This window comes from Apis dorsata, unplaced genomic scaffold (genome assembly GCF_000469605.1).
Source record: "Apis dorsata unplaced genomic scaffold, Apis dorsata 1.3 scaffold_52, whole genome shotgun sequence".
Taxonomy (NCBI): domain Eukaryota; kingdom Metazoa; phylum Arthropoda; class Insecta; order Hymenoptera; family Apidae; genus Apis; species Apis dorsata.
The window spans coordinates 1,427,381-1,440,729 of record NW_006263353.1 but is presented as its reverse complement, the minus strand read 5'-3'; the positions used below and the strand labels follow the sequence as shown (position 1 = coordinate 1,440,729).

The 13,349-nt window shown below is 28.6% G+C and overlaps 1 protein-coding gene across 1 annotated transcript in view; it reads right to left on the bottom strand.

Moving 5' to 3' along the window:
• The window catches only part of LOC102680877 (U-scoloptoxin(05)-Sm1a), a 112,327-nt gene that overhangs the window by 8,436 nt on the left and 90,542 nt on the right, over window positions 1-13,349 (bottom strand). Inside the window, exon 3 of the mRNA XM_006609190.2 lies at window positions 96-153. Within this exon, the coding sequence (XP_006609253.1) occupies window positions 96-153 (58 nt within the window). The remainder of the gene's footprint in view (window positions 1-95; window positions 154-13,349) is intronic.

The window sequence follows — 13,349 nt, the reverse complement described above, 5'->3', positions numbered from 1 at the left end:
AATTTTTTTTTTTTTTTTTTTTGTTTGTAAATTTGTAAGTGAGGATTGTAGATGGGTTTTGATATAGGTGAAAATGGAAAATTCAAGGTACTCACCCTTTTCCACACACGTTGGCACGCAGTCTCGAACTATCGACCCTTCGCTGACATATTTCTGAAAAAAGAATAAAAGAGAAATTGTCTTTTTAAATCATCTTTTAAAAGTTTCTTAAATTAATTTATAACAAATATTGACACACGATAATATTTTATTTGAAATAACTGGATAATTCTAACAATTGTAATTATTTTGACAGAATTAATGTTTAAAATTTATGTCTATGGTGTTTTTAAAAATAAATTTGAAATAAAAATTTGAAAAAATGAAAATAATTTTTTAAATTGCTTTCCTGATAATAATTACATATAATGATCAACAAGAAATTATACACAATTTACAATAGTAAAATGTATATAAATAATAAAAGAACTACGAATGTTTAATTAAAATTAATATTTTTATGAACACGATTAAAGAATTTGATTATTTATTCCATCTATTAACAATAAATTTTAGATGAAATATATTTTGCATATTTAAATTTTCCATAAATGTACAAATATCCACAGTAATAAATAATAAATATTATTCTTTAATCCATTGTCACTTTTGTTAATAAAATATCAGTTAATAATTACAAATCTTTTTTATTTATTATATCAATCAAAAGTAAGAAAAGAAATCTTAGAAAAAAGTAAATTGAACGTTAAAAAATTTTTATATGCAAATAATGTGAAAAAAAAATTTTAGAAAATTCGACATGGAATTACATAGCTTGGAACATTGGTTAGATTAATTCTCTGCAACCTGTCTTGTTAAATCCACAAAATTGAAATGGATTCAAATACAAATTGATAATATTATAAATTTAAATTACAATCAGTAATTAATTTTTCCTTGTGAAAGATTTCGTTGTGAATTCTGCGCAGATAAAATATATAATTAAATATGTAAATTCGTTATTAAAGGAAAATGATTCTTATTACTTTCATGTTTCAACGTTCATTCATCGATATTACAATTCTTCAAAATATTAATTATTTTAGAAATATAAGATGGATGTATTATTAAATCTGTTTTACAAGGAAATTTATCCAAATTTAAATTTTTCAGGATAAATTTGTTAAAAAAATTTCAATATTTGTATCCTTCCCCTTTTTTTAAATAGAATATAAGAAAAAATAGGAAAAAAGAGAAAAAACATTATTAAGATTGAAAGCTAATAATAGCATGTCTGGATCGCATCCAACAGTAAATCACAATCAAAAGAAAATGAAAATTTTATGTTGAAAGATTAGATATTTAATAGTATTTCAATCCTATTATTTATTTTTTCTTTTTGTGCAACATTCGTTGTATAAATAATAAATAATTATATTAATTCTACAATTTCATCATGGAATTTCGTTCCTTCAAGATATGCCATTACAAGATCAATAAATGCAAATGAAATGAGACTCTTGCACAGTATTGTGCATATTATTGGAAAAATAATGGATACATCTAAATGATTGATCAACACGTAAGATGCACGTTAGAATGATCAAAAAGTCGAGATATGAAAATTTGTAGGTGAAACAGTGATTTGATTTTCGTGTGAAAGAAAGTGCTGATAAACAATAATGTTTTTTTAGAGCTAAATTCTTTAATAATTTGATTTCTTTAAAGGAATAAATTCAGCTTTATCTCGTAGAGATTTAGTTTGATGAGTTAAATGAAGTTTAAAAAGAATATAAAATAATTAAATCTGATTGGAATATGACCTAGTTTCTTTATTGTGAAATATTTTACTGCCATTAAAAATATGATAGAAATTGTATAGATTTTCTTGGAATATTTCAGAACAATCTTAATTATCTTCTGAATATTTCAGAATACCATAAAATTAAATTGTTTGAATTATTTTTCTAAAACATAATAACTATTTAAAACTCATATTTTCCAAAGTGTTTCAGCAATTCAATAATTATTCCATAAAAAACAAATTCATTCACAATCAATTAAATTAATCCCAATAATGATCAAATAGGTCAAACATATTTAAATAGAAAAAATAAACCATATATCTAGAATTAGATATATTCATGATCAGAATACAGAATACAAGTAGAAAATATATAGCTATATGTAATGAAACAAATAGCATGGATCAGATGTGCCAAACATATTTAACTAGAATAAACTATAATCTAGATATATTCTAAATATATTCATGATCAGAATACAGAATACAAGTAGAAAATATATAACTGTAATGAAACAAATAGCATGGATCAGATGTGCCAAACATATTTAACTAGAATAAACCATGATCTAGATATATTCTAAATATATTCATGATCAGAATACAGAGTACAAGTAGAAAATATATAGCTATAATGAAACAAATAGCATGGATCAGAAATGCCAAACATATTTAACTAAAATAAATCATGATCTAGAATTAGATATATTCATGATCAGAATACAAAGTAGAAAATATATAGCTGTAATGAAATAAGTAACATGGGTTAGACAATAAACTATTAATGAAAAAAAAAGTCACAATAACAATACAATTTCAAAATATAATAGAGTATCAGTCACAAACCCAATAACGATCAAATAAATAGAACAAGTAAATAAATAATAACACAAAATATAATCATATTGAGATAAGTAATGATGATTAAATCGTATACTATCATGCTCCAAAATTCATTTTCCTATTATTAGACGTGGAAATTGTTATTTCAAAGATCATATGGCTAACGAGGCGCAATATTTATCGTCAAATATTGTTTAAACGCCGTGAGGAGGCGTGCCACGGAGATCAATCGTGTTGTATCGCAAACGCCGCGCGTTCATGCGATTCTGGGACAGTGGCCTGCAATAACGCAAAACAAATACCTCGTTAAGTACTCGATCCTCGCCGGTTCCGTTTGAGGAATCTCGAATCCGCCTCGCTGCTGTTCCTCAATGCAATTACAACGATGAAATTAGACAGAACACATTCTCGAAAAATATTCTTGGACGAGTATCCAAATTTTTAACTTAAATTCTCGAGAACGAGTCGAAAGGTCGTTTCTCCTCTGCTTTTCTCCATTTCTTCTCGTCAAGTTTCGACGTTTCTGTCGATAATACATGAGAATACTATGAAATCAGCCCACAAAGGGGTGATTAGAAAGGACGAGGTCATCACTCGGTCGTCCCCTCTGATTGGACGAATTCGAAGTTCCTCGAAGCAGACGCTGCGTCATAGGCGGCCAGTGATCGATACTCAATGATTATCACGCCCCGAGGACGTCTCCGCTGCTCTTCCAGCGCGTGTTAAATACTCTTTCCATGTATTCCATTTCACCCTCTTTGCGTCCATAAATTCACGTTTTCTTTGGTAGATTTTTGAGGCTGATAGACGGTTGATTTATACTACTTGCTAATTGTGCATGATTTATTTCACTTATCTGGCGATGTCACAATAAATTGTAGATCTTTATATTTTATTTGGTATATTTAAAAAATAACTTTTTTATAATATATCTTGTTATATGTATTTTAATTAAGATTTAGGGATGAAGTATTTATTTGGAAAATATTGCTTCAAATTAATCAAGTGAAAATGAAACAAAAAAAAAAATAGAGAATTTAATTAGTTAGAAATATCTGAAACGATATGACCTATTAATTTGGATATAAATTTCACTTATAAAATTAATTTCATCTTCTACATCTGCTTATTATGATACTTAATACTTAATACCATTTAATTACCATTTTCTTCATTATTTATTCACGCATTTCCAATGGATACTCCAATTAGCGCGCAAAAGCCTACCTTTTTTTACCCTTGTCAAAAATCCCTATCGAGTTAATACCGGATATATTCGAAGCGAAACGAGAGGCGACACTTGTTTCCATCCATAAACTCGTAAACGTCGATACGTCAATCATCTCCAAAACACATTGCTCGACAGACAAAAAACCTTTTGCTTGATATCGTAATAAAACACGGACTTAATCATTTTTTCATTCATATTTAGAAATGATATAAAATATCTATCTATATGTGAATATCTATCGTACATAAAAATATCGTAGAAACAAATTTTGTAAATTTTGACAAGACAGATAATTCACGATTTATACCTCGAGGGTGATCAATACTCCATAATTACAATTGAAATCACGTATCGCAAATCATACGAGGGCAAAAAAGAAAAACTGGCGTCGAATTCTTTGTAAAACAGCTTTTTATACACCAACGCGTAAAAGGGTTTAATCCCTTTGATAAAGAGTCTCAAAGGCCGTGGTTCAAAGAATTTCTTGGCACAGGCTCGTCAAATAAAGCAGGCTTCTCGCCAAATGCCACGATTCTACACTCTAATTCCCCGCATCTGATCTACCCGGATTAAGATTCTCCATTTTGACCCAAACCAGAAACCATTTTGAAACGGAGTCGTTGCATGCGTGAAAAGTGGCCCTAGCCACGTCATAATGAGAGGATAATGAAGACAAATGAACGTGGAGCTTCGAATACCTCTCTCTCTCTCTCTCTCGGTTCTCTTATTCTATTCCACTTGGAATTAAATGTGCATGCCTCAGAAGTCGATTTCGATGCAAATTCGCCTTCATCCTATTGTTTCGTCGCTGGAAATTCAGCTTTTGGTTAAGAAATTCGTGAACGAATGAAGAATTATCACAAATCTTTTGATTAAATAAATAGCTTAAGGAAAATGAACAGTGTGTGAATCATGTCAGCGAGTTATAAAGGAACAAATAATGTAGGTAAATAGCAGTAAATAGAGCAATAAGTAGTATAGTCAATTCATTGTCAGACAAGTAACATAAGACTTTCATATATACGTTCATATAAGTGTTATAAATATATGCTTTTTCTACTTGTCTGACTATTAATTAATCTATATTACTTGTCCAATCTATGATAGCTCTGACTAATAGTTAATCAATAGTTGTCAAGTAATCTGATTATACATGTTCTATTTAATTATTATAATGGAACAAATAATGTAGATAAATAGCAGTAAATAGAGCAATAAATAGTATAGCCAATTCACTATCAGACAAGTAGCATAAGACCTTCATATATACATTCATATAAGTGTTATAAATATATGCTTTTTTATTACTTACTTATATTAATTAATATATTATATTATATTACTTGTCCAATCTATGATAGCTCTGACTAATGGTTAATCAATAGTTGTCAAGTAATCTGATTATACGTGTTCTATTTAATTATTTGTCTAAGAAATGATTGTCCCTTTCCATTTGTCTTGACATTTTCATTTCTATTTAAAATTATTTCGATGGATATAACAAACTTACATAATGTACAGCAATGTCTAATTTGCCAAGCAAATAATAATTTTGAATTCAATCAATATTAATATTCCCAAAGTGGGGCCACGCTACTTTCCTAAAGTTTGTTACCTTGTCCATAAATATTTCCATTAAATTTAAAATTGCTTCAACTTATACTTTCAACCAATTTTTTTTTTTTTTGCTAAATAAAATTTTCCATTAAAAGAAAAATAGATTTTATTAACCCAAATGAGAACAAATTTTCATCGACTCTCCTTGCAACTATCCCACTTTTCAACTTTTTATTCCATCTCCTTCTAAGGATTAATTCGCACGAGATTCGCGACGCAAGAATTTCAACCTTAATATTTCAAGTCGTCCATATTTTTGTCAACGGATGTCGCCAACATGAATATGCATTCAATGTATACGTAAACACAACGGAATTAAGTAAGAGAGATCATAGGACGTTCTCACTTCAATATAAATTCAAATTTCGCTTCTTTCCGCGGAGACGGCCGATTATGGATTTACTCCCGATCCAATCTCGAAAACCGTTTCGAAAATATAACGTCGATCGATCGAAAATAAAAGAGGAAAAAGGAAAGAAGACGAATTTCGATACATACATTTTAAAATTTTTTTTAATTTTAATGGATAAATTTTTTATTTCTGTGTCTCTTTAATCTCTTGAGAAATTTAAATTTTAATGATAAAATGTTTTTTTCTTAATTAATTATTCTAATCCAATTTTTCGCAAATTTTTTTAATTTATATTTTTTAGTAAATTGAAATTCTTACCTTCTGGGATAAAATTTTAATTATTCAAGGGAGTAATTAAAATTATCCACTTACTATCAAAATAATTGTACAGATTTTTTTTTTTAATCCACAAATAAATTTCTTTTGTAAAATTGTCTCGTGTGTTTTCTGTAATCTTTCCATTCTATCTTCTTCCATTCCATTTTATTTTTTATCCTTATTATTTTATCTTTTATCTTCATCCAGTGAAACTCGAGAGTTAAGCAGATTAAAACCTCGAGCAGCTGGCTACGAGAAAGATTGCCTCGCTGTTTGTTTCGAGGAACATAATCGCTCGTTTTCGCCAGTTAAGAAAATCCATCTGGATCCATTCTAACTTATCAACGATTGATCAGGTAGGAAACTTCATTTGATTCGTGAATATGAAGATTTAAAATCGATGCAAATTGATCCATCTTTCCCATCCCATTGAAAGAAAGAAAAGAAGTACTATTTGGAAATTCGATTGAATATTCAGATTTGATGGGATAAAATCATAGACGAATGGAAATTCCGTTTCTTCCATGCTGTTTTACAAATTGTCGAAAATAATAATATTTGAATTCTCCAAATTGAAAAATTTTTCTTTTATTTGATTACAATTTCTTCTTATTTTTTTAAAAGAAGATTTTTTTTTTAATGATAATACTCGAGATTTTTAATTTTATCTAACAATTTTTTTTATTCCAAATATCCCAATTTAATATAAATATCTTCTAAAATTATGATAAATATATAAAGTTGCATAGAGTTTATTAGAATATTTTTCTTTATTTTTACTACATTTCTATATAAAAATATAAAAATTCCTTCCAAAAAACTTCCCATATATATATTCTCCTACCATCAAAACCAAAAAAAAAAAAACTATTCAAACGATACAAACGTCTCATTCCACGTGACGGAATTTAATAGAGAAATTTTCACAAATGTTCCACGGATAATTTACTCTCGGTTTCATTTGTCGATCGATGCCCTTCGATCGATTATTTCTAATTCGAACAAGATTACTCCAATTTCCCGTAATAAAGCTTGGAAAATATAGCGTGAAGAGAGGGTGGAGGAGGATGGATTCGGATCCGGAATTCCAGATGCGAGATATCGATAACTGACAGGGAGAATCTTCTTTATCGCCTTTCCTGGCGCTGTTAGCAGTGTCTTAAGTCCTTGCAGGACGCTTAAGAGGCGGACAGCTCGCCTTGGACCGGAAATTGGCCGCTGCCTATCGGTGAAACGCGATATCAAACGGCAAACCTCGAAACAAAGTCGAGTGGAAAGATCGCTGAGCCTTTCTTTTCGATATTGGTAGTAGAAAATAGGTCGATGAAGGATTTATGATTGGATGAGTTATTGGTAGATGTTTGGGTTAGTTCAGAAGAATATATTATGAGGGTGTGTTATAGTTTGAATCTGTCGTTTTTTTTTAAGAAAATTTCATTTTAAAAGTTTATTTTTTATGATTACTGCATTTATTAATAGTCATTGATAGAATATAAGAAAATATTGATAGTTAAAAAAAGATTGACAACAACTGAATCAGAGGATATGAATGATGATGTTTAGATTAAATGAATATCAAAGAAAATAAATAATGGAGGTATATATTTCATTTTAATAAACAAGTTAAACAAATAGTATAGATAATTGATAAATCAGGTAAGTCAGAAAATCAATATACCATTTATCAAATAATATAGACATTTAATTATAGTAAACCTATACTACCATAATTGGCTTTTTTTTCTATTGATGGATCTATACTATTGTTGTATAAATCAATGACGTCCTTCCCTGATCAACACTTTATTTCATTTATCTGACAATAGTTAATTAATTTTTTTTTAATAAATTTTTTAATTTTATTTAATAATTTATTTAATAATTTTTTCAACAATGTAATTTTTTTTCTTTTCAAATTTTTTGTACGAAAAAATCCACGTTTCTAGCAGATGTTTCAGCGATAGTTGAAATCAACGATACACGACAAATAAAGATAACCATTATTTGAAACAATGTAACAGAGTTGGTGATATTTTCCCAGACTGAGGTCTGGGCAAACGTTTTAACCGTATGACGCTCGGAAAATAGAGCTCGTAACTGAACAATTAGCGGAATGGCAACACCTGCCCCGAGGAATTTATTTTCCCAGTTACGAGACAATTACCGGTTCCTTGGCTCGTGTCGTCTTGAACTGTGGTCAGATAAATTCTCCCAAAAGGAGACTCTTTCGATGAAAAACTCGTGTGTCATTTATCTCTTCAAAATTATTTTTTTTACACAAATGGTAAAATTTAATATAATAATGGCGAATTATAACGAAATTAATAAATGATAAAATTAAGCAATTTGTTGAATCTTTTGCATCTTATGTCTTATGAAATTTTAAAATTAACGATATTTTTATAGAAATAGAAATATTTGAAAATACTTTCATTTAATGCCTAAATTATAAACATACTCGAATTCTAAATTGTTGTTGAATTATTTATTTATTTTTTCGTTTGATTGAAAATAAGCAATAAGCATTAAAAATTCCACCCCAATTATTAATAATCACAATCTTAACGATACTCGAACAAAAAGATAACCAAGCATGAAAATCTTCTTCAAAGCCAAGTTTTCCACCACCGATCTCAGAGAAATAATCTCATCCTCTAAAATCTATAAAAAAATCTAACAAAAGCAACCCTTCAGCAACCAGGATATATTGACATTTCATACACACGTCAGATGGCCCGTAGGAGTATGTTTCCCTTTTGCCTCTCAGAGAGCACAAAGACGAGGAACAGTGGGCGTGAAGCGGAAACACGCTCGCAAAAGACGTCAATCACGAAGCGAACAAGCGGCCTGATCGAACGGGGGTGAGTGTGGAAGGAGACACAATTTTATCTGGCACGCAAAGTAAACGTCAGGAGGGGGATTAGGTTTTATCGATGGCCCCAGTCATCGGATTCGGATCGGGAAGCTCTGTGATACGAACTTTGAGATTGAAATACCTACGACTCGAGTTCCTGGCAAGAAAAAGAATACGTCGATCCTTAAACGGTTTCAAGCAAATTCTCTTGGGGATTTGAGTTTTGCGAAATTGATCGAGCGATAATATTCTCGTTGCTAATCTGCAAATTATTGCGAGAAGAGAATTTTTTTAAGATTGGAATAAATCTGGAAAATTAGAGAGGGATCGAGGAATTGTTGCCACTTTACACAAAAATGAAATTTTATCTCATTTTTAAGAGTTGAATCGCTAATAGAAATTGTTTCGATAGAAATTCAGAAGAAAGCCATCTCGATAGAGTTTTATTCGAAGGAAAAATTGGAAAATGAAAATGAAAAGGATATTGTGAAAGATTTGAGGAAACATGATATCTATCTTTAGTTCGTTCTTAAATAAACATTATCCTCAACTTGTTCGAAAGCAATGAAAATTATTTTGATTATCCGCGAAATAAATCGCACATTGATCTAAATTTTCTCCGTAAACTTTAACTCAAAAAGGTTCATATATATATGTATACATAACGTATTCTCGAAGTTAAACCTCTTTTCTTTCATACGTATATCTAACAAAGCCAGGCGAGGACAATTTAAATTCAGTACCACATCCCGCATGCTTGCACATGCACGCATGCATTTATCGGCCCCATTTAGGCGAACTACTCCAGAACTGTTTAACTTCCCGTGGATCGAGGCGTAATCCAGGGAGTAAAGCTTCGAACACGCACGAATATCTCGTTCTGTGGCTTGTATCGACTCTCTTGTTTGCAACGAGAGATAACGTTGGCAAATATTCGTGTTTAACGGAAATACGATTCATCATTCTGCCATTTTACACGTAGCATTCAACACTATAAATACTGATTATTAGATGATCCTTTCTTGGCTTTACATAAACATGAGTATATTTTGATTTGTGTTGTATCTTGAATCAAATCCATAACAACACATTTTTCTTTTTTATTTTCCTTTCTTTCTTTTCTCTTTTCGTTCAAGAATTTCCTTTGAAATTTTATAGGATTTTTAGAATGGTATGCATACAATGTTGCAATATATTTATATACATTTATATAAATAAATCCTGACGTGATATATCCCCCATCTTGAATCAAATAATATAAACTTTTTTTTTACAGTTTTTAAATTTTTTTCCATTACAAGAGAATTCTCTCTTTGGAATTTCATTAAGAAACTTTCAGAATTGTATATAATACATATATAATTTTTTTCTTTATTGTAAATTCTCTATAGGAAATTTTATAAGATGAAACGAAGAATAAATAAATACAATGTGGAAAAAACATCTGAGAAATTCTTTTAACAATGAAAATGAATGTTTTGGACTGCAATGATGACTTAGAAAATGTGGAAAATGGAAGAAAATTGGTTCACGATAAAAGGGATTTTCGAACTTGGATCGTTTGGGATGGTAAGCGGATACATTGTGCTTAAAGCTAAGCTAGCTCGTACGTATTCGTGTTCATCTTTTAACTATATTAGACGCATGTATTCAACCACTATAGAGGCTAATATGGCTTCGAATGTGGTAACTGCCTCGTTTACGTTAATGTAATGGAATTTAAAGTCAAGTTATTTAATTTGAGATGTACGCAAAGGGTTACAGAAATCATTATGGGATTAATTAATTTTCAAATAGATAGATAGGTTAATGCAGATAATTTCACAAAGATTGGTTTTAGTGGAAACTGTTTCAGGCAATGAATATTATATTTGATTAAAATTACAGAAAAGATTGTAACCATAATAATTGAATTCTCCGATTATTTTTCATCAAGTTTAATAGATCTTAAAACTATTAATAATTGTTGTACAATAAAATGAGAATAAATTCAGAAAATTTTTTATTCATTATTTTGTCTTGATTTTTTGAAAGCTTGGAAAAATTCTAAAGATTCTTTATATAATTTGAATCGTAAATTTGCAATCTTATTATTATTATTTTTTTTATTATAAAATTGATTTCTGATGAAACGTCAATGCATTTCATTGGAACCCTTGATATTCGGAAGGAGCGATCGAGATATCGACGAGATCCATCAACGTGTAACTAAATGTCACTGATTGACAGTAGTTAGTTAGTTCGATAGTTCTACATGTCAGTAGTTAATAATTGACAGTAGCAGAACAGCGGGAATAGGCTGTCAATAGTCTTAACACAGATACTTTTGATCTGATATCGTTTATAATTGAACATATTTGATCCTTTGACGGACGAATTTCATGTGCATAAATCTATCGATCTATCACATCATTCGATTGTTTAAAATTAATCAAAGTCAGAATAAAAATATAAAATTGATCAAAGAAACGATTTTTAAAATTTTGAATTTTCAAAAAAAAAAAATCTTCATTCTCAAAATTGAAACAATATTGTTTCCATTTGTTTATTAATAATTTGTAAAACTATCTTAACTCCAAATAATTCTAAAAAGATAATTCGAATTACTGAAATTAGAAAATGATTCAAAAAATCAATCGAATATTAAAACGATCCACGTCTTAACAAATTTTTATTCAGATATCAAAAATTTAAAAAAAAAAATAAAATTCGTTCAGTTAGAAGAATAATAAATTAAGAAAAATAATCTCAAAGGCCAAAATTGAAAATTATACCTGATAATATATTTTCACCCTCAAATAAAAATTTAAAAAAAATAAAAATTTCGAAATTGCTAGATAATTTTTTTGAAAATTTCCAAAATTAAATATACAAAATAAAACGAAATCTTTTGATCTAAATAAAAAAAGAATCGCTCACAAGATAAACTTCTTCGATAAACTTTAATCGAATTCGAAATTTTTAAGCGTCGTTCGTTAACAGGGGTTGCTTTTCCAACTCTTAATCATAGAAATGGCTCGACATGTATACCATTGCGTTGTGGATGATTTGCTAGTTACAACGTGTGCTGCCTCGAGAGGAAATCCTGGCATCGGCACGAATCCGAATCTATTGAAAACGCAATTGTGGGACCAGAGAAATACAAATATCCTAGTTGAGAATCGAATCTTCGTTTCTTGTTCATTTTTCTGCATTTGACCTATTGCAATTTTTGATTTATTTTTTCTTAAATGTGAGAATATTTAAATTTTATACTCAAATGATTCGATGATATTTTTGATTTATGTCGATTGTATTTTAGATATTAAGAATTACATATTGGTGAGTTTAATTTCTAATTATTTGAAAAATTTGTTGCACTGATAATAAGTTAAAATTAATTACAAAATAGAATTATTTAAATTTTATATTCAAATTATGCATATGTATTTATATTCACTATGTTTTAAATATTTTAAATATATTTCGATCTATAATTATTTGCAAACTTTGTTCGAACTGACAATAAGTTGGTGGATAAACAAAGGGATGATTTTATATAAATAGCTTGGTATAAATTGTTTTTGATTTATTTTTTTTTTTTTATTATGCGGGGGGAAAATGAAAGTAGTTAAATTTAAAATTGGCGTTCAAAGTTTGCCGTAAACTTTGTTGAAACTGGTTGGTAAACAAAGGAAGTTTTGAAAAAAAATAAAATGTATATTTCTCTTAAAGAAAGGAAAAAAAATGGCACGAAATACATTTTCATATTTTTTTTTTCTTCCTATATTTTTGTCAGTTTTTATTAATTTAGTAGGATCGTTTCACCATAAAAGTTTCTTCTTCGTAAATGAGCTCATTTCACTTTGAAGCGTCGCTCTTGTATCTCTCGAAGTCAAATTTTTACAATTTTTTCGTTCGCTTTAATTGACCCAGTAAGCGCAACAAAAAGTAGAGCAAAGAGTGAAATATTAGAGTTGGAAAAAAATATGCTATATGTATATTTTAAAATAGAATAATAAAATACATGAAATAATATATTAAATCATTTCACATATGTAAATAATGTTAAATAAATTAAATGTGACAATGTTCAATATATAAAATAATATTTCTCACACATTTTGATTAAAAATATTGTAATTTTTCAAGATTTTTCCCTCCCTTTTCTTGTAATATATATTTTTATCTTTACTTTTTTAAAACTAATTAAATTTATTATTTTATTTTTTATTTTCTTTTTTTCACGCTTAAAATTATGAGAAATATATATTTATATATATATTTTTTTATTTTATTTATATTTTTATTTTATTTATATATATTTTTATCTTTACTTTTTTTAAAAACTAACTAAATTTTATTTTTTATT